Here is a 25,474-nt window from a genome sequence, read left to right as displayed (position 1 = left end):
TGGGAGCCTTAAGATGGATTAAGCTGAAATGCAATCCGACGCAGTGGAACTGTCGGTCAGATCCTTTTTCCCCTAACAGGTCCTTCTGGAGCTCTGGAGGAAAAGTTTTTCAAAGTTTTCAAACTTTCTTCTGGTACCCAAACTATCACAGGATGGCATTTCTATGGCCCGAGGACAGAAGGGAAGCACTTAGAGACTCTCAGGGTGTCAGACAGAGGCCAACAGAAGGGTCCAGTCTGAGTCCAATTGCTACTGGTCAGCTGCGTGCTTTATGGAAAAGGCCTCTTACAGTTTGTTGTGTCCCTGTAGCCACACAGGTCAGCCAGCAGGCCCTTGGAGGCCACTTCTTGGTCCTGTCTACAACAGAGAAAGCAGGTCCAGTCTTCAGGGCTCTTCTCTGGTCACAGACACCAGATCAATTCCTCTTCTGATCTTCCTCAGGTGCAAAAAGAGTTCTAAGGATGGTGCCTTGGGGTACCACGTTTGTGCTTGGCACCAGCAAGCTGTTGAAGCCGACTCATAGGCCCTCCCCAACCAAAACGATTCATAGGGGTAACCCTAACCACTTTTTCAGCAGTTCCTGTTTGTCCTCCTGTAAACAATGCCACAGTGCACCATATTCTCAACATCCAAGATAGGGAAACCCTTCTATCCTTATGCAGAGCATGTGTGCCAGTCGAGGTGTGTGGCATGGGTAATGATCAGTCCCCTCCTCTGTGGTCGCTCAAATTTGGTCTGGAGGAGCTTTTTTACCACTGTGTTTAGCACTAGCCTGTCTATGGGGGAAATGCAGGGGCTCTCCAGGTATCAATTAACATTTGCATGTGACTATGCAGGCCCCTTTGAATTTTATGAAGTTCCTGGGCTCACCCTAAATGGCCATCCTGCAAAGGGAAGAAAAAGAACTCTCCCCACCCAGGCCATTGTCTCTGCTCAGGGAGCAGTTTTCACACCTCGTTCACAGCTAGTTCAGGCCATGCACAGGCTGGGAAGTTGCTGGAGAGATAATGCAAATTAGCTTTGAGCAGCCTTAGGAAGGGCTAGGGTAACATTTCCCACGTATGAAAAAAAGACCTTACTTCACCAGTAGATTGAATTTTAAATAAATATAAGCATAAGTCTTTGAATTGAGTCTGTAGCTGGTGCAGGTCTAAATTTCTAGATTTAAGTGTACAATCTAAACTTTGACTTTTTCCATGCATCAGTTACAGCCTGAACAGTGAAAATGTTGTTTTGGGTCTAGCCACGGGGGATGAGAGGGCATGCCATTTATAATATCACAAATGTTCTACTCTTAAATATTATGCACTCTTAAATATTATGCACCCTAACTTGTGTGCAGCAAGGTGTGCTTAGGGGTGACATTTTATATTTATAATTCCTCCCTGTCATATGGGTGATTTTAACAGGTCTGTTCAACTGGGTTCAAGCTGCTGCTATGAGTCTACACATGGGCGGCCTGAAGTCATGTTTTTCAGGCCCACTCTGTGGGTGGCACAATAAGAACTGCAGCCCACAGGCGACATTGAAGTTCAAGGCCCTATGTACATTTTCTAAATCACATACTAGGGACTTATAGACAAGTTAAATAAGTCTATTAAGGTAAGAAAATTTAACCATCTTTAGAGGGGGAGCACAGGCACATTACTCCCGTTTAGCAGGAGTAACAGTTCTTAGAATTCTAAGTTCAGCAGAAATAGAGTCCAGAAAAAGGTACAAAAATCTGCTGTCACTGCGCAGAAAAGGCAGATTTCATACAGTCCATTGAGCCTACCTAGGTCTACCAACACTGTGACCTGCCAGTCATAGTGGTGGATGGACCAATGAATCAAGAGTTTTACAGTTACAGAGTTAGCAGAGTCTTCACCTGCAGAAATCCTGTGGTTCTCAGACTACTAAACGGGCCAGACGATCAATTTTTTTTTATAACACATTTTATTGATTTTCTTAGAATTATCAGTTTCAGCTTCTTTACAACATATATTATATCCGAACAATATTAGAAAGTCAATTAAGTAATCATAGACATATATAAATAGTATGATTCGACAGTGATAATATCCAATGGTTTGCATAGTCTTCCTTTCTTTCACTTTCGTACATTGTCTGTGAGAGTTCCAACGGTTCGGTCTATACAGTATAACATAGTGATTATAATAAGCTGATCAGTTCCCTCTCCCTATTAACTTTAACAAACCAATGTCCCACCCCCGCCCCTTTCCCATGCACAGCTCTTTTTTGCATTTGTCTGATTTAGTCAGCATTACTGTACAGTACAGTTATAGGCATTAAGCACATATCCGTGAGCAAGCTCCTTCAATATAATACAATGAGATATCAACCTGTTCACATTTCTTATGCTGATGACCCGTTCTAAGTAAATGTATAATGATGTAATTCCTAATTTATCTGTGACTCAGTCGTTATAAATTCTTCTAGCATTACATTCAATTCTAATGCAATAGTTTTTTTTCGTAATCCACTCTGTTACTCACGTTTGAGTTCTGCACTTTCGGCTCTACCCCACCGGACCACCTCATTATACCAATGTAATATTGTGGGCAGTTTCGCCGCCTTCCAGCGCAATTTTATTGTTCGTTTAGCGAACAACAATGCCATGTTTGCAAATTTATTTGTAGGGCCGTTTTTCTTACATCTGGGGTTCAATCCCAATATACAACATTCTAGTGAGTCTCCTCCACCCCTAGGGGCAACCATATTTAATATGATTTGTCGTGTTGCCCAATAATTTGCTATTTTTGGACATGACCATAACATATGAAACAAATTTGCATTTGGGGCACGACATCTAGGACATGTGTCCACTGTATCTGGAAACATCAAACTTAGTTGACGGGGAGTCAAGTATGCTTTGTGTGTTATCATGAGTTGTATAAATTTAAACTTTGGATTACGTGACACCTTTTTCTGATATTCCAAAACATATCCCCATTCTTTGTCCGTCAGCTCTCGGCCCATATCAGCATTGCTTTTATCTCAAAGTATTTGTAATGAGGTGGCATTAGGTCTTCGGATTCCCCAGTACAACTATCGGGTCAGGTGGCTACCATTCCCCATTAGATACTGCATGTGTACTAGTTCGTGTGTCAGGTGTTCCGCCCCATTTGGTGCCCATGTTGTCCGAACATATCTACTAATATTTGCATAGAGCAGGAATGATGTATTAGGCACACCTTGCTCCCTTACAAATGTGTCATGAGTCATTAATGTATTATCCATGAATAACATTCCCACTGTATTTACGCCCTCGTCCGTCCATTTAGTTGTATGTTGGAATGTTACTGTACCTAGCGGTATAGGAAGACCCAGTAATGGTATGTTGGAAGCATAGGGGACTAATGCCTTCGTATAACAAAGTGCTGTATTCCAGTACTTCAATGCAATAGTTAATAATGGGGGCGCATTTGTTGGGATTTTGCTGTCTGGTAACAGAAGCTCATGCAATTCCCCTCTCTCCAATTCACGTTTAGACACAGCTATCCCCTGCAGGTTGCGCCCTGCAATCCAATGCGCAAGCCGCTGCAGTTGGCTTGCATAGCAGTATGCTTTCAGATCAGGGACCCCCATTCCCCCTTTTTTGTGCCTAATTGAATTTTTGACAGACCTATTCTTCTGCGCCCACTTCCCCAGATCAATTCAACCAGTAGAGTATCTCGCGTTTTGAATACTTGGGCAGGGACCACAATTGGTAGATTCGTAACATAATAAAGCAATCTGGGGAGCATCACCATTTTTGCAATAGCCACTCTCCCTGCTATTGACATTGGCAGTGACGTCGAAAATGGTATTTGCGCTTTAAGTACAGTGATTGCCTGGCATAAATTGCCATCCAGGATGTTCTCAGGTTTTCTATATATTTGAATGCCTAGGTATCTGAAGGTGATTGCTGCTATTTGGAATGTCCAATGGCCAAACCATAGCGGATCTACCTGTGTGGTGTCTGTAAAGAAATATGACTTGATCTCATTTAGGGCTAGCCCAGACAGTAATTGAAATTTAAAGAGTGTGGTAGGGACCGGTTCATGGTCCGCTTTAAGATCCTTGAAGTATAATATCAGATCATCTGCATATGCAGAGATAAAATGTGTGTCATTTCCTAGTCGTATTCCTCTGTGCTCCGCCACTGTACGTAGTTTAATAGCTAGTGGCTCGAGGGCTAGTATAAATAATAAAGGTGACAGCGGGCACCCTTGCCTACTACCTCTTCCCACTGTATATTGTGGTGAAATATGAGCACCTGTACAAGCACGAGCCTTTGGATTCGTATATAGGAGACCAACCCATCTAACATAAGCATCCGGTATGCCAAACTTCGAGATTGCATGCAACATGTAGCTCCAATGTAAGGAATCAAATGCCTAGCGTAAGTCTAAAGATACACACCCTTGCTTGTTGTCTGTTATTGCTGCTCTCGACATGACTTGGTGCAGACGTCTAATATTAAGGGCCGTGCATCTTCCAGGTACAAACCCACACTGATCCATATGTATTAATTTAGGTATAAATTGGAGGATTTTGTTTGCTAATAATTTGCTTAAAAATTTTATAATACGTATTTAACAGTGAGAGGGGGCGATATCCTGCCATATCCTTACTGTCCCTGCCCGGTTTCAGCAGCGAAACCACCACTGCCTGCATTGTAGTGGGTGGGAGGGAGCCTGAGTCAAGTGAGACTTGATATAGGCTTTGTAAGTGAGGTACTAATAACGTTATATACTTTGCATAAAACTCTATTAGTAATCCATCCATACCTGGCGCTTTGTTGCGAGGGAGTTTAATTGCTTCCCTAATCTCCGCTGTTATTGGTTCCTCTAGTTCTGTCTTTTGATCAGCTGTTAATTATGGAAACTGTAAATTCTCAAAAAAGGAGTCATAGTCAGCTTCGCAAGGTTCTACTGGTGCTGCATATAGCGTCTTGTAGTATTTCTTAAAGGTTGCATTTATTTCTAATTGGGTGTGGGCTCGGGGTCCCTCCTGCATGGTAATTTCAGCAATAGGTGTAATCCCCGGTTTGTCTTTAATAATCCGAGCTAGGAGTGAGTCTGCCCTGTCCGCCTCAGCCTGTTTTTGTTTATATGCGCGGTGGTCTATAATGCGAAGTTCCTCCAGTAGTTCAGCATGTTTTATGAGCGCTTCCTGCAGTTTATCTCTATTTGTATCATTTGTTCCTGCCTCACGTTCTAATTCGCCTAGGCTATTTTCTACTGCCGTTAGTTCCGGATTAGAAGAGACCGGGTCCCCACTTGCGTGCTTATAGCTGTCCCCCTTGTTACAGTTTTAAATGCATCCCACTCCATCTGGCGTGTACTAGCAGTGCCTGCATTTTCTGCAAAGTAATTAGTAATTGCTGTGGAAAGTGAAGTATGAAAAAACGGATCTTCGAGTAATGAAGGGTGCAATTTCCAGGTAGGTATTGGTGTGGGAATTTTCCCCCATGTTAGCGTAACTTCAAGTGGGTTGTGATCCGATGATGTTTTCCCTAAGTGTCCGTTACATGAGTAAGTAAACGTGTAGAGCAAAATATTCTGTCTATACACGTGTGTAACCCGTGTGGTGGTGACAAGAAGGAGTATTCTTTACTGTCTGGATTACACTTATGCAAAGCGTCATCATGGTTTCAACCGTCCGCCCATCCCTTAAGTGCGTCTGCCTGTTTTTTGCAACTAGTACTCTGTAATTGAGGGTGCGATTGGTCTAATCCCACATCCAATATGGCATTAAAATCCCCCCCATAATCCAAGGGTAAGTATCCCAACCTGTCCGAGCATTGGGGAGTATTCCTAAACATTTATCCTGTTCCGAGTTCAGTGCATATACACTGCCTAATACTATATGTTCCCCATCTAGGATACCATGCAATGGTACAGATCTACCCTGCGAGTCTATTCTTTGTTCTATCAGCGAAAAGGGGGTACTGCTTCTTAACCATATTGCAGCACCGCAGGCAAATAATTGCCCTCTCCATTTCTTTTGTAACTTTATGGCCTCTCTGTGCGTAAGATGGGATTCTTGAAGAAAAACAATATGCGCCCTTCTGCGGTTGAGTTGTGCAAGTATTCTATGTCTCTTGTGGACAGAGCCAAAATCCCTTACATTGCAGGACAGGCACGTATATTTACCAGGTTGACAAATGCAAAAACAACAATTGATGGACAGAATGCAGAACAATGTCATACATTCACCCCAGTACAGAGATCTGGGCCTAAATCCATCGTTTTTTTGCTCACCATGCCATTCCAGTTTGAACCAAGCCATATGCAAATCAGTCTTGACCCTGTGCCTCATGGGAACAGTCCAGCCCGAACTGCCAAGCCAAGTCCTCCCTGGACTGGAACCAAGCATCCTAGGACCGGTTTCGGGGTTTCACCCCTCTTCAGCCAGGATAGCTTGATTCCAGTGGCATGGAGAGCACGGGACTCACGTCTGAGCATACCCGTCCCACTTGGGGTGACAAATGCAAAAACAACAATTGATGGACAGTATGCAGAACAATGTCATACATTCACCCCAGTACAGAGATCTGGGCCTAAATCCATCGTTTTTTTGCTCACCATGCCATTCCAGTTTGAACCCAACCAGGTTGAGCCATTAGTCTTTGCATAATGTGGTGTTAAGTATCGGGTCTCGGACCCTCCCTGCTGACCATACGAAGACTGGACAATATCTGAGTCTGTGCATATATATACCCCATGAAAACTCTCAATACTAGGTTCCTCCTTAGAACATTAGAGGACCAAACAATGACAACAAGCTCAACCTGAAACTTGTAAACTTTGTAGCATAATGCAGTTGTCACGGGGGACATGGTAACCACCAATCTATGTACGTGCATGATAGTACGTACAACATTTACAAATGCGGTGCTCCAGCTCAGGCCCCATCGTAGTAGAGAGACAAGGTTACACTGGGCGCATCCGCAATCATACTATATTGTAATGTATACTCATCTGTTAAGGTATATGATCAACATTGGAAATTCGTAGCGTTCATCATCTATATTCATTTGCAGTCTGCGGAGTGACCAGGGGGAACAACGCTAAACTGTTTTCAGAGTCTGAATGGATAGTGTGGTCTTCTGAAGAATTCACTGACTCAGCGATAGATGTCGTGTCTTGTTCTAACATTGTCGCTGCAGTTCTTATAGCGTCCATTTGATTTACTGAGATCTGTGCCGGAGTAGGGTTCTGATATGACACAGCTCGAGTTTTCTGGCTGTTCTGCTTTAGTCTGCTTGTTCTTGGTAGTCTTTATGATAAAGGCAGTCGCTGTTGACTTGCTCGCGATGATTCCAGTGTCACATTTGGTGTCAGAGTAACTTCTACCCAGTCCATTGCTTCATCCAGGTTATCAAAAACAAGGCTTTCTGACCATAGATAACTTTTAGGCGGGCAGGGAAGAGTAGTGCATACTTTAGATTATGGGTTTGAAGTGACTTTTTAACCTCCTGGAATGTGGCTCTAGCCTTTCAGAAGAGTGCGTGTTTCTCTCTTCCTCGCTTGCCCTGTTCCGCCTGTAAAATACACCTATTGGTACTACACTATTCCGACCCTCTCCACTGTGCAACAGTGTATGGAGTAGCTATTCCTCTGAACATAGTGTGTATTTGGCAGTAGAGCTTTCTTTCCTACCGTGCTTCGCACCGTTTGGAGTCAAGACGTGAGATATGAGGAAGAATGCGCCATGCGTTCGATTCTGTGGTGCCCATATATGCCTTTTGGCATACTATTTCACCCAGTAGGTTCACAGGTGTCCAACACATCGCATAAGTTCTGCTGTAGCATGCTCTGGTTACCAGCCCAAGCACCTTTAAACATTGTACACTGCTCAGACTGTATGCGGTGGGGCGTCTGACAAAGTTGCGCTGCAAATTAGATGGCAGCACATACGTTCTTTCCACCAAGAAGATAAGGTGAAACCGCGATGTCTAGTATGTGCTCCTCAGTTTCCTGCAATGGGGTTCTATTTCCCAAGTTGTCAAGTGACGCGGGTCAGTGACAACGGAAGGGGTTACATTTTACTTGTAAATTCCACAGCTTTCCATATATTCCTGCAGTCTGCCTGCATCCCTATCTTCGCAGGAGCGCCCTTGCAGCCACAGTCTCCCTCAGTTCAGCAGGCTCAGTTTACATGCTTGCCTTCCCGACAGAGTAGCGCCCGTCATTTTGTCCTGCACCACAGTATACTCCGTACTTTTAGCTCGGGTTTCGTAGGGCATGCGAGATCTCCTTTTCGATCGTGTCCAGTACTGTCAGGATCCGGAATCACTGCCTCTCGTTGCCGTCTTTGCTGCACCTCCAACAGTTGCCACGGCGCTTCCCCTCCAGTACCATTGGGTAGTCTCGCCCAGTGCTGCTGCGTAGTCGGGTGAGTTGCTTCTCCTCCTTCAACAATTCCGCGCTTGATTTCATTGTTTGAAGCGCCGCCATATTCCCTGGCGTCTCTGCAGCGCAGTACTCTGTATCCAGAGTAGAGATGAACGCCCAGTGTCAGGATTATTAGCAAAGTGTCAGGGCTTGGCTTGGAGCTCCGCTAGTTCCCGTTCGCCATGCTCGGCAGTTGGCCACTCCACCGGGACGGACGGACAAGAACGTTGGTGGACAGTGCATCTGCCTTTTTGGCAGTTATACCTTCATCTACCATATTCTAAAGGATCTATCATGTTGTCCCACATTCCTATGACAAGCCCATTAAGGCTTCCCAGTAGTTCAGTCACCTGGGAATTCTTCACTGACCAGAAGGCTCTCTGGATACAGAACATTGTAAGTATTCAAGGAGCAAATTGACAAAGCATCTGTTTCTCAGCAGGCCTAGACCCAAGTATCCCTGAGGGTCTTTTGAGACAACAGTTCTTGAAGCAAGTTTTTGGAGAACAGATGCCAGCAAGATGTTTGGACAACCATCTAGTTCATCTTCAGTTTTCAAAGCATACTTTAGCTTCCAGTAACAGTGCTTCCCCTTACCTTTTTTTCAGGCAAATTGAATGGGTTCTTAAAGGGTATAGCTATACCACCATTGGTAGATAACCAAAAAGCTATTTCCAGTGTTCTTTAAAGTGTTCCTGCTCCCCCTTTCCCACATATGATATATTTTTTGTTTTGAAAAATGCCTATTGCAGATTCTGTAAATACTTTTAGGGAAAACACGGGTCTCCCTAAACTTGAAGTCTAAATTTAGTTTCCAGACCTGCTAAGACATTCTAGTGCCTTCCAGCAAGAATACAAGAAGGGTATTCAACAGTATGGGAATACCTTTCAGCCAGAAGAAGGCAAGCCCAAGTCAGCTGGGCCTCTTGATGTCCTTCCCCTCAATTTTGAATCTTTTGGGGCAGATGTAATAAATGGTAGCATAACACAGTACAGCAACAAAAGTTTTGGATGGATCAGCGCAGGCCATATTTATTAAATATGGCCTGCGCTGCTGTCTTCTCTTGTGCTGGAGCACAAACAGGTTACCTAGCACCAGGCACACACTTTGCATCATGGTGCAAAGGAATGTGTGTGTCATGCCTACAATAGCTTTGGACTGGAATAGTACCCGTCAAATACAAAATCCTATTCCTAGACAAACTTTAAAACATTTCAACCATTGGACGTGTGCTGTTCAATGCAGCACAAAATCAATGTGTGAAATGTTAGGAGAAATAAAAAGGTTTCTCCAACTTTCTGCCTGCCTCAAGGAGACCTTACTTCTTATGCACAATTTTAGTAGACTGGACTTTACATCAAAAACCACCGGTGTACCTTTGACAACAAGTAGCACAAACAGTGCACAGCACTGTTTGTGCTAAAAGAAGTACTTTTCCAGCGTAAAACGTATTTTATTTGCTCGAAAGTATATACCCCTTCAAGACTTTACTACATTATGCGTCACTCTGCATGACTTTATGGCAGTGCGAAGTCTTGCTAAAACTGATACATTGCATCCGGGGCACCGGCAAATAATCACTCCTGGGCTTTAAGATAATACAATTGGATTTCTCCACAGTCTAGAAGATGATAATATATGTGTTTTCACTCTGGCTCAAAAAGTATAAAATATTCTATTTCTCATTTCTCTTAACCATAGTAGATAGATAAATTAGGTTTTTGAAGTTGAACATTTCGGGTAAAATTGCATAAGCTCTCCAAAAACGTATGGAGATGCTTCTTTCAGGCATGCATAATAATTTAAGGCCAATCTTTATTTTTCCTTTTACGAGATGGGGGTGCCCTAATAGTGTTTGCCTTCAATTTTCAACCCTGGTCAAGTGAGACATTTGTGAGGAATAATTGTCCAACTCCTCAACCATATAATTGAGCCCACTTGTTACAGGGCACAGTGTTGTGTATAATGACAGGTGTTCACAAAGTAATGGGTAATTTTCTATGTAGGGGGGTTGTTTACAAAGTGTTAGTTGTTAATATTTTATTTAGGTTGATGAGCGAAGCTAGGCTGGAGCCCCGACTGGTTCAAGTGTTCAGCTTTGGCTGGTAGATAGAGTTCACTGTGAAGCCTACTGGCGTTGCGAGTGCTTGCCGCTATCATCGAAAGCTACTATGAATGTCCGCACATTTGTGGCAGCCATCTTGGAATGGCATGTTTTAAAATATTACAAAATGCATGAAATAATGGCCGTTGCAGATTCACACACATCCATGATGTATATCTTTGAATGCATTTTTTTTTTAACATTCTATTCGAAGATGGCCACATGAACACATGTGCATATGCAGTAGGGGTCTTCAAATGGAATTGCTTTAAAATTGAGCGTCTGATTGTGGAACAAAAGCAAACGATTTTTTCTCGGACTGGCCAGAAAACCATCTTACTGCGGCAGCTTGCCAATAAGGCTTCCAGGCAAATAGATTAGGGAGGGTGGATGGGATAGGAGCGGAGGCACGGAGAGAGTGTAGTTCCTACCAATGCACTGCAAAGCAGTGCCTGACATTAGCAGTGGACACACACAACAGCCAGTCAGAATACTTAAGAGACAAAAATAGAAACTGAGATTCCAGGCGGTTACTCTATGCACCACTTTGACAGGCTTCCTTTGCTCACTTCCTTTGTATTAATCATCTTTCGCAATTCAATGAATTCTTCCGTGTTCCACATACATAGTTTGGAAGGAGCAGAAAGTTTGGGATTTTGTTTAAAAACATTCCAACGTGGTTTCTTTTCAGACATGCCTGTATATTACCTTCCAGGACCTATTTCTCTGCTACTCAATTCATTGTTAGGGCCATTGGATAAAATATGTGAATTTCAGCGTTTTAGTTGATTTCAATGGTCACGTTGATAGGACAACAACTATGGCTAGGACCCTTAGTGATAATTTAGCTACCTATAATTTTTCTCTGTTGGTATCCAGTCCTATGCATTCAGCTGGTCATACTTTAGACTTAGTTTTTACTACTTTGCAGTTACTTGCAGCGGGCCAACCTAAAGTTTAGGTTTGGTCCGATCACAGGTTTATTCCTCTAATGCTGGTGATGTACTCCTATTGAACTAGTGGAAGCGCTGCAGAAAGGGCTGCCCATATTTACATGAAGGGGGGTAAACTGCTAGGTACTAGCCTCACCCAGCAACTTACCTGCCCCTCCTCATTAATTACAGGGGATATTTCTATGGATTTAGACAGTTTTATGTCTTCTTGATGAGTTTGACCATTTAGCACCTTAGAGCTTATGTCATTAGAACGACTGGAAATGTTCACCTCCCTGTTTCTATCACTCCTTGGCCAAAGAAAGATCAACCTGTTGACAGCTGGCGCTGTAATGAAGACATGGTCATTTACAAATCAGCTACTGGAAGTTATTATGTATCTACTAAGGAAGTAAAGGAACTATATTTCTCCACTGTTAGAACTGGGGGTCTCTAGTTGGCTGAGGTAGGTACCTTAGTTCAAATAGGGACCCTTGCTTCTAGTCAGGGAAAGGAGGGACACACTCTTAGATAACCCCTGCTCACCCCCGGTAGCTTGGCATGAGCAGCCAGGCTTATCTCCAAGGCAATGTGTAAAGTATTTGCAACCACACTCCCAGTAACACAGTGATAACACCACAAATGGACACCACACTGATTTAGGAAAATAGCGGTATCTTTATCAAGAAGAAATACGATGAGACCAAACGACAAAAATATCCACCTTATGGGTATTTGTAATATTTCACTGGGCCGGTTATTAGGCCAACAATCACTTGTAGGTTCTGGCGGTATTAAAGAGCAGTTCACGATGATCTAATGCATTCCTAATGCAATGCTATCCAGTTCATAATGTAGTAATAAGACAGGCCTTAATGCAAGTACTAATGCGGTTTGTAAAGCAAGTAATAATGCAGCCCGTAATGCAAGTACTAATGCGGATCGTAAGGCAAGTAATAATGCAGTTCGTAATGCAATCCGGCAACAATCACGGTGCTAGTGAAGGTCTCTGTGCCACTCTTTGCTGACTCGCAGTCAGCGGGTGCCAAAATATGCCCCCAGTACGGTTACAAAGGAAACAAAATGCAGCTCCACAATCCGACCTCGGTACTGCCACTCCTCGGCGAGTACGGGCAGCGATACTGACTTGAGCGGAGGCTCGCGCTGCAAAGATGGGAAAGGCTGAGAGCAGTCTCTTGTAGCAGGCACTCTGCCCCAGGCGGCGACACACGCACGCTCGCTGAGCGTTACCTGGGGGGGTGCAGTCTCTCTCTCCTCTCCTCGCGGCTTGGGCGTCATGCTGTGCGGCTTCGGGTTGGCGGCGGATGCTCCCCGCAGTGAGAGTCGGGCTGCCAGGCGAAGGCCTCGCAGCTGATTGGCTCCCGGCGCGACTCCGTTGATCTTGGGCAAAGGACCTCGGACCCACGATGGTGAAGGTTCACAGGTCTCGGCTCGGGCCGGCGGCGGTGATTTCTCATGGCTCCCCCCTTGGGACGACGGTCCAGGCCAATGGTGATAAGGATCACAGCACTTCTGGTCATGCTGTCGATTGAAGTAGAGCACAGGACTGCTCCAGGGCATACGTTCCCGGGGCAATTCTCACGAAGGTCTCAGGCTGCAAAAAGCACACACACACAGTGTCGCTGAGACACACTTGGAAACTTTTATGTTCCTGAGTTTACACAACAGGGAGCGAGCTCCTCTCGGGCCCTTGGAGACAAGTTACTTCAGGACACAGCACACAGAAAATCCTTTCAAGCAGGGGGACACAGCACACAGCAAAGACCCTTGTCCTCTCCTTAGTCAAATTAGCAAACTGCAGGCCAGCCCCAGAACACACAGCAAGGGCAGTCCTTCTCTTCAGTCTCTTTAGGTGTTCTTCCTTGGCAGAGGGACCTCTTGATCATGAAGTAGTTTCAATCCTTCTTCAGGCTTGAGTTCAGTCTTGAGTTCAGGGGTTTCAGCTTTCACATTTATACCCCTAAATGCCTTTGAAGTCTTTGTGTTCAGGGGGCTCTTAGCCTGGTCTAAACCATTTCTGGGTGTCTTCCTGACAGTTCACACCTTCTTTCTTTTATAGTGAGGGTATGGGCCTCAGACACTCTGCAGGATGTGAAGCCATTCCTTTGTGGCAGCAGCACAGGTCTCTTCGCATCAAAGGGGCTACTCCTCCCACTACACCAAATGCAGACCAGCCTGTGCTGTCTCACCTACTACTCCCTGGTGTCCGGAGACCTCTCTAGACCCTGTCACATCCAGACCCAGACAGTCAATACATAACCAGGCAGAGGCACGCAGGATGGTTAGGACAGGAAACCAGCCACTTCTAAAAGCGTGGTTTCTAAACACACAATTTAAAAACCATCTTTACAAAAAGATGTGTTATTAAATTCTGAGTTCAGGCACACTAAACTAAATCCCTCCATCCTATGCCTATGGGAAGATATGCTGGAAGCATGGGACACATAATTCCCCATTCTGTCCTATGGGCAAGATGGCCTTGCAACAGTGAAAAACTAATTTGGCAGTATTTCACTGTCAGGACATGGTACACACCTCAGTACATGTCCTACCTTTCACATACACTGCACCCTGCCCAGGGGAGTACCTTGGGCCTACTATAGGGGTGTCTGATGTACATAAAACGGGAAGGGTAAGGCCTGGCAAGTGGGTGCACTTGTCAGGACAACAAGGCAGTTAACAACTGTGTGCAGGCACTGCAGTGGCAGGCCTGAGATCTATTTTTAGGGCTATTTGTGTGGGTGGCGCAATGAGTGCTGCAGGTCCACTAGTAGCATTTGCATTACCAGCACTGGCACACATAGTGCACTTTACTAGAGACTTTACTAGTAAGACAAACATACCAATTATGGACAACCAATTACCATAACAATTTATACAGGGAGCACTTGCACTTTGACACTGATCAGCAGTGGCAAAGTGCCCAAAGCATCTAAGTAAGCACCACAATGTCAGAAAAAGGTCTAGGAGGAAGACGAAAGGTTTAAGGGACTTTAGCCAAAAAGGGGCAAGTCCAACATCCACTAAGACTAAATTGGCAAAAAATTACTCGCATGCAACCTTTCAAATGTCCCACGACTTTCTTCATTCTAAAGCTTGCCTACTCGACCCTGATCCCGCTCAGGAAGTCTGTGACAAGATGGCTGATTTCTTTGAAAAAATGATTGAAGTTATTCAAGCAGGCTTCATTCTAAGTATGCAATCAATAGAGGAGCTGTAGAACGTTCCAGAGGGGACATTTCTTACTGTCACTTTTACTCACTTTAACCATATCACATTGGAACATTCTGAACACGCTATCTTGCATTGTAAATCAGATTCGCCCACAGATCTCTGTTCGCGGTCTATTTTCAAGATAACTATGAGGTTATTAACCTGATCCTGAACTTAATTCTAAATAAGTCTTCATCGATAGCCTCTGTGCCAGATAGGTAGAAGTTAGCCCCAGTAAAGCCTCTGTTGAAGAATGCTACTGAGGATCCTGAGACAGTCTCCAATTGTAAGCCTATTTATCTGCTTCCTGCTCCCTGCGCCAGCAAAAATGCTAGAAACATTTGTTAACTCCTAATTTGTGGACTACCTGGAGACGTTTAAGCTTTTGCATTTCTATCCAGCTGGTTTTAGACCATGGAAATCCACTGAATCTGCTCTTCGGGAAGTCTCTGAATTATCAAAGGTCATGCTAGAGAAAGCAAACAATGCCACGTAATCCTTCTTGATTTGTCAGCGGCATCCAATATGATACGGCATGGGCCCTTTTAGATCAAAGGAAAAAGAACTTGATGTACGGTGTCCCTCAGGGTTGGTCCTTGAGCCCCACACTGTTTAATGTATACATTTCACTCTTATCAAATCATTTGGTATCTCCACTAGGTCATATGTTGATGACACCCAAATGATTTTGTCACTCAATAAGAATTCTTCCAGCTGCAAATCAAACTTTAAAAGCTGTTTTCCCAAGTCATCAGATAGATGAAATGTCATTATTAAAAGTGTAACATGGAGAAAATAAAATGTATCTAATTAGGAAATAACAATCAGTTCTCTGCCCTTGATTGGTGGCTGGACAATCTTACTAAGCCCCCCTTCTCCCACAGACATAGCTGGGAGAATGTATGACGTTACAACGCATACATTTACAACACATGGCTTTACAACGCGGTTTTTACATTGCTACATCCTTTACAACACATTCTTTTACATCGCATGCCATTACATCGCATTTTTAGAAACTACCTTTACAACGCATTCCACCATTACATCGCATACCATTACAACGCATACCATTACAACGCATTTAAGGTAAGTGTTCGATAGTGTAGGTGTAATAATTACTATTCTAACTCCAATGAGTGGAACAGTAGGGTAAGTGTCGGATTGTGTAAGGGTAAAAATTACTAGTCTGACTCCAGTGAGTGCAACAGTAGGGTAAGTGGTGGATAGTGTAGGGGTAAAAATTACTATTCTCACTCCAGTGAGTGCAACAGTAGGGTAAGTGTTGGATAGTGTATGGGTACTATGCGTTGTAATGGTATCTGTTGTAATGACTTGCAATGTAATGCCTGCGCTGTAGTGACATGTGTTGTGATGACATGCGTTGTAGTGAGATGCGATGTAATGGCTGCATTGCAATGACATGCGATGTAAAGGATGTTGGGATGTAATGACTGCGTTGTAAAGGTAGTGCGATGTAATGACTGTGTTGTAAAGGTTGTTTCCCTAGCTGGGAATTTGGTAGTAAAACTTGACAACAATCCATCTTTCCGGCACCAGGTTACTACAGTATAATGGACTTGATTTTCCCTTGGTCAAATCCTTGAAAAAAGGTTTTTTGAGTTCCTTCCTTTGAAGGTAAGGAAGACTGTAGTTCAAGCCCTGATTACTTGAAGGATCAACTACTGTAATAGTCATTACCTGGGCACTCCCAAATACCTGATCCACAAACTTTAGGTTGTTCAAAATGCCACAGTCAGAATTGTTCTTAAACTTCCTTATACTAGTTCCACTGCTAGAAAGTTATGAGAATATCTTACCATAGTCCATAGGGCATTCCATCAAACTGGTCCCAAATTTCTTACAGGCCATTTTGTTCCCTATTATCCTCACAGTCTTAAGATCTGCTAATAATAAACTCCTGCGAATTCCAAATTTTAGGCTGCAGACCAGGTGAGGCAGATCCCTCTCCGTACTCGGTATGAAGGCCTGGAATCTCTCTCTACAAGGCAAGCTTCATATGAGGACACTTTTAGAAAGTTTCTTAAAACCTGGCTTTTTTCCCATTCCCAATGTGCTATCTAGCAGACAGTAAGTTGTGACAATTACTTAGTTAAGGAACCTAGCACCAAAAAAATGCTCCGTTAAGGGAGAAACACAAGAATAGGGAAGATAACCAATAAACTAGTAGAGGAAAATTTAATAAACAACCAAGCCATCCAATCATGAGTAGAAGGCTGGCCCAAAGCCCACTTTACATTCTAGTATGTAATGTACTCGATACACCAGGCCTTGCCAACAGACTGTTGCTGAGACCCCAAAACAGCACTGAGTGTGACTCAAACACTATTTCACTCCGAGCATGTAGGTGAGACCTCGTCAGGAGGCCCCAGGTGACGCAGGACTGGCAGGCTGAGATCGGGACAAAACTGGCTAACTGAGGGAGAGTGTGTGTTCTCTGAAGAGAAAGGAATTTCCAGAGAAGAGGTAAACATATACATATAAATATCAGAAAGCTGAAACTGAAGGATGGACAAGCTTGCAAAAGGAAACTGTATGATAACACAAGTACTACAAAAAGAAATACAAGGCAAATGATAGATAAACTATTATAAATTATTGTTTGTGTGCTCATAGGATTGTAATCTCTCTGTGAGGTGAAACGATTTTACATGAAGGCAAGGAGCAGATTAATCTCACAGAGTTCAGGAAGACACCCAGCAGCTCCTATGGAGAAAGTACACTGCATGGTTTTGTGTGCCAGAGAAACAAGTCTCGAAACCTAGCTGGCACACTTGGTAGCAATGACAATCAAGATTATAATATAAAACACAAGTAGACAAAGGGTAGCAGAGGAGGGAACACAGAAACAAGTAGAAAACAAGGGAAAAGTAAGACTGGAATCATGGTCTGGTGCAAGACTGGAATACACAGAAAATAAAGCAAGCATGTTACATATAACAGGACAGATCAGCAAGAGTGCAGACACGACTAGAAACACTGACTCTCACAGAAACAGAGCGGCACGATAACAAAAGACAGAAACTGAATCAAAAGGCAAATCTGGAACACAGTAGTAGGTATGCGACAGAGCATGAGAAGACAACATTCGAATAAGTTGTGAGCTGCTGAACTCTGTGCTTGCAGCGCTGAAATAGCTGGAGGCTCAGAGGAAGAGCACAGGTGCAGGGAGAGAGCCAGAGGCAAGGAATAAACCAGTTGCAAATAATCAGGAAGCCAACAATGTAACAAAGGCTGAACTGGGTCTTGCAAAGGGCAAGAGAAGCAGAATCAGAAGGCCCAAGGCAGGAAACAGGAAAGCCAGGTATGGAGTAAATGTCGCCAAGAAAGAGAAAGGTTCAGAATACAGATATAAAAGGGTTGGAATAGCTATAGGATCCAGGAACCAAGAGAACCCCCATAAGGACTTGATCTATGAAGGTCTGATGACAGAGGGAACAAGGACCATAATGCTTCAGGGAAGTGGGACAGAAAACTGGACTGGAATATGAAGAGAAACTAAGCATACTAAATGTAGATATGTATATTATCTTATAATGATGTAGAGGTTGGATTCCAAAGAGCCTTCAAGAGTGACATCTAGTGGCAAGATGGTAAGATCCTGACAACAGAATGCAGTGAAAAATACAAATTTTATAAAAGCGAAAACAAACCGAGGAAACAGCATGTGCAGATGGAATTTCTTACAGGCAGGCAGACGGTATATATTGCTGTTTAGAAACAGGCTTACTCTGTCATATTATTAAGGAGAATCACATAAAATAAGCACACCTGTTATCTAAACTTATTCTCCATGTCCAAATAAGCGTTAATTAACATGAAAATTCTAAAAACTGATCTTCTCATATTGGGTACTGTCAGGTAAATTAGCAATTATGTCAGTTGGGATAATACAGGGGACCGGCTAAAGATGTTCTCTTCCAATTTCCACCTTCGATATTATCATTTGCTGAAATCCTTCTTGCTGGAGGAGAATTTAGTTGTAAATTTTCATGAGAAAATTATGTACCCAGTTGGTTTTTTTTATTATTACAGAACTCTATGACAGGATCTGTATAAATTGACATCTTAATTTAAAAAACTTTAGGATATGTAATCCTTATAGACAAGTCAATTACTTGGAGTCTTTTATACACATTTGCACATACCTTGATACTGGGGACTGGGGTAAGTTATACCAAAGCAAATAAAACTGTGTTTTAAGTTTTTGATAAACCCATTTGAAAGTACCAAAATACACTAAATTGACAGGTTCTCATTGCGTGACGGCACTCTCAAAGATAATCTTTGACTTTTAGGCATCACCAACACACCAGACACACACACTTCCCACATATAAGGCATTCATTCACAACTTTGTATGTGCATGGCCTTACATACTTTTCTCTCTCTTTCAAACACAAAGACATATGCATATTAACATCACTTCACTGCCATATGAAAAATTATCCCATTGCAAAGCTGATCATGCTCATACATACACACCTGTGTGTACAGCGAGACATACAAATATATGCTCCTGGCTAAACTCATATGGATCTTTGTATATTTCTAATTGTGCGCATACCCCTACCTTCACAACAAATGCACATGCATCTGTCTGTGTGCCCCCCCAACATTTAGATTTGATCTATGGCAGGTAAACGATTTTGGAGGTAATGCAAAGCTATTATTAGAGCTTCTTTTCAGTCGTACCAGTTGTGGGAGTATAAGCATACGCAACCACATCTCTGATGGCAGGAGGTAGATCTTTCATTGCTTGCAATGATAGAATTCTACAGTCTTTTCATGTCTTGTCTACCAGAGAACACTAAGGAGATGTAGCAGTTGTGTAGGAAAGGAGTGGATTTGATCTTCAATAGAGAAAGGAATGCGTAGAGGACTTTGAAAAGATCAAGGTGAAGTCAAAAGAAACTCCTCATTTACAGGCGTTTTTAATCACTCATGAGGGTCATCTGATAATGGTTAAGACCAAGGAAAAAAAAGTAGTACTAACTTTTAGTGTCCTGGGCTTGAAAGTGGAAAGGAGAATCAGCGAGTTATATGAATGCTTGGAGAGTGGCAAGATTCTTAAACCAAAACTGTTCCAATGGCTTGCTGTGAGTTGCATGATGGACCCTGGTAGGCTGTGGCCATGGGCATTGTGGGACCTCTGATGGGTGAGAATTTCACCCCATACTCGTTTGTGTTAATAGATACATTTTTCAGATGGCCTGAGATTGCTTGCGCTGGTAACATTTCAAGAGGGTCGTTATCGTGTTCAGGCATGAAAGAGATCCTACCAGTATTCTGATGAACCGTACCAGCTAGCTTTGTTTTTAGGAACTTGAAGATTTTTTGGCATTGTATTGTATTGTGCACCAAAAGTCAACAGTCTTTCATTCCAACTGAATGATTGAGAGGTTTAACAGAACTATTAAAGGGTTTTCAGCTGTCAAAATGTAGCTGCCAAGATTGGAAAAAAGAGATCCAGAGGTGTATGGTTGGATATCAGTTCCTCCACATTCTTGTTTCCGGTCCAGGGAAGATCTTGCTTGGCAGTTCGGGCTGGACTGTTCCCTTGAGGAACAGGATCAAGACTGATTTGTATATGGCTGGGTCTGAACTGGGGTGTCGAAGTGAGCTAAAGAATGATGATGGATTCAACCCAGATCTGTGACTGGGGGTGAGTGTCTGAAACGTTTCAGCGCTCCGTCCAGCATCGTGTTTGCTTTCCTCCTCCTTCTACCACTGGGTGTACACCCTTCAAACTATTTAGAGGTTGCAGGCCGAACACCACCTCCTTCCTGGGAGAATGGTATGGAACAAGGATTTGGTGAAGGGTTATGAGAGGGAACATTGGAAGAAGTGTGAGCAGGTAAAGATGGATGAGAGAAAGTGGAACATTGACTCTAAGCATTCTGTTGGAGAAGTAAAGGTGGGTATCAGAGACTGGGTCAGAATCTGGACTCTTGTGGGAGCCAGACTATGATCGAACTTTATGGAGCCGAGGAAATACGTCAAACGTTTTAGAAATGTAATCACAATGGCTGATGGGAGGATTATGAATCTTGAAAGAATGATTAGGGCAACAGAAGCATTTGCATTTGCTAGCAAGCAACATTCTGAGTCTGTGAAGAAACACCCTTCAGAGGGGCGGTCAGCCGTCAGGACTGGCACTGGTGATAATCATGTCAGAGTTAGTGCCAAAAGAGTTTGCAAGAAACATGGAAACCTGGCTACCTGACAGATTGTATCTAGTAGTTGTTTATGGTTGATCATTCTATATTATTTCTCGCTATTGTTCTCATGTTCTTCCTCACTTTGGTTCCTGTGTATGTGCTTTCTGTTTGTGTACAAAAGGGAAGATGTGTGGTGTTCCACTCAGCCTCATGCATTGCTATCCAAATCCATCATGATCTACCATAGTCTTATCCAGGTCTTCTTTAATTCACATAACCATCGTCATCCCTTTTCTAGCACATGCCATATCATGACATGTGCATCTTTAAAACAAAGAAAGCCTCATCCCACAAGTACTCCTACATTTTGTTGATCTATGCAGTGCTGAGAGCCTTTTTGTATGAGGAACAAGTCTGAGGAACAAGGGCAACCCTACTCATATGGAACCAGGGCATATAGTAAACTAGAAAAACAACAGTTCATGGGGACAATGCACTGAACTGAACCACACTAGTGGAACTCCATAGCAACATGTCCCTCTTCATCGAGGCCCTGAGTTCACCTCTACACGCACGCCACTCTTGCCTAACAAAATGCAGCACATTCTTACAGCAGCATGCTTTGTTCCTTTACGTAGCCGAGTGAAATTGCTCCTGCACGCTCGTGATGACGTTACTAATATCCGTATCTCAAGACGAGCACAGCTATTCCCTCTTGGCGAGGAAGACTCCGGCAGCCCGCACGCAGATCGGGTGGACAGATCGATGTGTCTCCCTCAACTATCAGATCCTTGAAACGCCTGATATCGTTGTGTCTGTCTTGCAATGGTCAAAATAACTTTGTAATTCTCTCTCATTCTATAAAGGTAACCACTTAATTTTTTCACAGCGGTCTCGTCCCCACCTGACACGTATCCATGTGGTTAGCAATATAAGAACCATCCCTTCATGCCTGGGTGTAAATTGTTTCTGATACCACGCCCCAGTTTTGGTGGAAGCCGCCTTCCTTTTCTAGGGTAAGTTCCTGAGATATTTATCCCTGGCTATGTATAATTTTTTGATTGGCCATAGTTGGTATTATTCACCTGTTTCCCCCTATTTTCAGTACCAAGCTTTCCTATGTGGGTATATACTCTCTTTTCACTTATTTGGTATGCACATCATCAACCCTAGTAATTGGTTTTTCATTTTTAATAAGTTCATCAGGTATGCCTCACACCCTACTTTATCTGGTCAAAAAATGTATTTTTAAAGGTATTTTATTCAGTCCTATTGAGTGAGCTCTCCATTATTTATTTCAGGTGTCCCTTATATCTTTGTATTTCAGGGATCAAAACGCCGTTGACTAAGATTCATAAAGAACCATTCTTCAGCCTACCTGGTTGAAAGGAGGCACTTGAAATGTATCATGCAATAATTTATGGTCGTTGTTATGTTTAAAGAAACCTCAATTTATGAAATTTGTTTTGTTGGTTCTTTCTTCACTTGGGACACTGAGCACAGTTTATATGATATAGAATACAGTCAGTATTTTTGTTCCAAAATAAGTGTTTAATTGTGTTTATTATTGGTGGTATTAAAGTTCTCTCTTGGCATTCTAGGTCTGTGTTGATTTGCCATTGTGTCTACAAAAATATTATTTACTATTGCATTGTCCACATGAACCGTTGTTTTTCAAGAGAGCCTTTTTGATGCATGAGGGTCTATTCAGAATCTTACTAATTGTCCAGACTGAAGAAACAGACACGTACAAGAACACAACAATTATAATTTTAGTTATCCAACTTACATTGTCATCAAATTTTCTCCTGGTCTCTTGTAGTAGATGCTCAATTTCATCATCTGCTTCATCGCCTGAGAGTTCAGCCGGCAGAACTGGGTGTCTTGGTGAAGTGTCTCTGAGGCTCTTTGATGGTGAATTGCCCTTTGAGTGATTGGTGGTATTGACGCTGCTAGTATTCGGGTTATCAATGGGAACCACGTTTAAAATATTGTTGGAGGCTCCACTTCCCATTTCTGGTTGAAAAAGGAAAAAAAAAATGTTTTTCTTACCTTTAATTGAGTTTTCAAAACTTTATCAATATGAACAAAACAATCCTACAGTCACATAACAAAGTTGTACAAGTCTGATATCATGGTTTTGGTAGACAAAGGTTTGAATGAGAGTGAAACGTGTATGGTATAGGGTATCTCCACAGGGAAAGAATTGCATTCAATTGGAGGTTCAGTGCTGTAATATGTTCTGCAGCAGGGTGGCCATTGGTTCACTAATTGTTTCATAATAGGATGAAGCGGTCCTCTTCACTTAAAGGTCATTCTAATACTAGCCTTTAACTCTTTGTTACAAAGGCCCAATGAATGGGCCCAAATCTTTACAAAATGCATAGAAATGCTATGGTTTACTAGGTTTTATTAGATGACCTTGCATGTCAGATAGCCCATTCTGAGGGATGTGCCATATCTCACCCTGCCTCCATTCTATCATTCTTTGGGTTTGAGAACGAGAAACAACGTATTTTGCCTCATCTCTAAACTTTTGAGTGCATTATGGAATAATGTATTTCTGCTTCCAGAATACCTTGAAAACTACAAGCAATCTTAGTTGCATAATTCCCGATTAGCTGACAGGGCCAAGTTGTTTTTGGACATTATCTTGGTCCAGCCCAAACCACATTCAGCCAGTTCAAAAGCTGTTACCCTAAATAACCTCAGGAACATAAATCACCAAGGACTCTCAGGAGCCATCTGCACTGTATTAACCTAAAGTTGACACCAATTTGTCTTTCCTCACGGAGTCATATGAATTTATGTCTGGTCACCTTCAACTATGGGACCCAGGTCTTCGTGCCAACAATGCTTTATCTAAAGATAACCTAAGGTTCAAGGGATGTGATAGACGTGAATAATAACCTGTAAAGATTGCACATATCTCTGTACGTGCAGCATGCCTCAAATAAGTGAAGTTACATTGATGTCTTCTTTGCAGGGCACACTGTACTCCGGAATGACTCCTGGTGGCCATCGGAACTCAGACCCGCTCCCACACCAAAACACCATGACTGGAACTTCTGTATCATCCTCGACAGTGAACTCTCCATGAAACATAAGGTCAACGCTGTCTCCTCACTCCACACTCTCCGCATAATCCGCAGAATCTTCAAGTGGCTCCCCATCAGCACCAGGAAGATGGTAACGCAGACCCTCATCATCAGCCGACTGGACTACGGCAACACACTTTATGCAGGCACCACCACCCAACGCATGCAAAGACTCCAGACGATACAGAACACAGCCGCCAGACTAATCCTCAACCTGCCTAAGAGAACCCACATCACCCTACACCTGAAAGATCTCCACTTGCTCCGGTCCGTAAGAGATGCCCTTTCAAGTTCCTAACCCACGCCTACAAAGCCCTCCACGACCAAGGACCTGCCGACATTAACCACCGCCTGCACTTCCTCCTAACCCCCAGGAACCATTGCTCCACACACCTCGCCCAGATACCTCGCAAATGCTGCTGAAGCGCCGGAGAACGCTCCTTCTCTCATCTTGCCGCGAAATCCTGGAAACACCCCCCTCTACCTCCGCACCACATCCTCATGGACCGACTTCATAAAGGTGCTCAAGACCTGGCAATTCGACTGAGACCTGAAACAAGTGCCTTGATACCCTTGCGGGTGACAAGCAGTGCTCTACAAGTACAACTTGATTGATTAATGTGCTCAGATTATGCAAATTTTTCAGATCATTTGGGAACACACACCTTAAGCTTCTCTCGTGCACATCTGAAAGTCTCGTACCTTCTGAAGTATGTATCTTTACAACAATCCTATTTTGTTAATTAGGCAGTACGAAAACACACTCCACATGTTGGTTGCCCTGCTGTTAATCACAACAACAATAAGTAAACCACTTGAACATATCTCATGCGTTTTTTCTCTTTTTTATTTTAGCTCAGGGGTAGGATGGTCCATTACATGCATCAATGACAGGAAATACGCAGCTCAGTTGTATCCAGACCCTTCTAAAGTCATATGTTCAACAGCAAAATATAGATAAATATACTGTGTTAATTTACAGTTAAAAAAATTAGAATACAAAACACTACCCCAACCTAGGTGTTCTAATGGAGTGAAATGAGAATAAGCATCCCCCAAATACGCCTAGCGTGTATCAGCCTAGACAGCCATAAGCAGCGCTCTCACTAGGGCAGCAATCCATTCCTTCCACCCACCATTGGCTGAATATGCCGTTACTATCACATACCCACTGTAAAGCAGTAAGCATTAATTTAAAGAACAACACCCTCATCTTACTGGTTGAGAGTACACTAGTAGGTTCATGGCCAGAATACTGAATATTTTCTGATGGATTTACCACCCCCAGAACCTTTACCCTGGCCTCATCAAAGAATATCGTCTGGATTACCACGGCCAGCGGGAATTTCCAGTACTACTTTGTTACATCCGTAGGTCTCAAGCATCCCTGAAATATTTACCCATTTAACGTCTCTGAAAACACAAAACTGGAAGCAAGAACCCAAGTAACCTACGACAATAATTTTGTATGTGTGAATTTTACACCAGCATTCTCTGATACTTTCACTGGTGATTTTCTCTTAAGTAGCCTGGAACTTT

General features: G+C 43.0%; 1 protein-coding gene across 3 annotated transcripts in view; it reads right to left on the bottom strand.

The window, feature by feature from the left end:
* The window catches only part of LOC146855412 (uncharacterized), a 658,880-nt gene that overhangs the window by 492,556 nt on the left and 140,850 nt on the right, over window positions 1-25,474 (bottom strand). For all 3 annotated transcript variants that reach the window (XM_085653183.1, XM_085653184.1, XM_085653185.1), the window contains exon 2: window positions 22,627-22,853. In XM_085653183.1, the coding sequence (XP_085509309.1) occupies window positions 22,627-22,851 (225 nt within the window). In that variant the 5' untranslated portion in view covers window positions 22,852-22,853. The remainder of the gene's footprint in view (window positions 1-22,626; window positions 22,854-25,474) is intronic.

This window comes from Triturus cristatus, chromosome 4_1 (genome assembly GCF_964204655.1).
Source record: "Triturus cristatus chromosome 4_1, aTriCri1.1, whole genome shotgun sequence".
NCBI lineage: Eukaryota > Metazoa > Chordata > Amphibia > Caudata > Salamandridae > Triturus > Triturus cristatus.
Note: the sequence above shows the minus strand (reverse complement) of the source record. Positions and strands in the feature narration are given on the sequence as shown.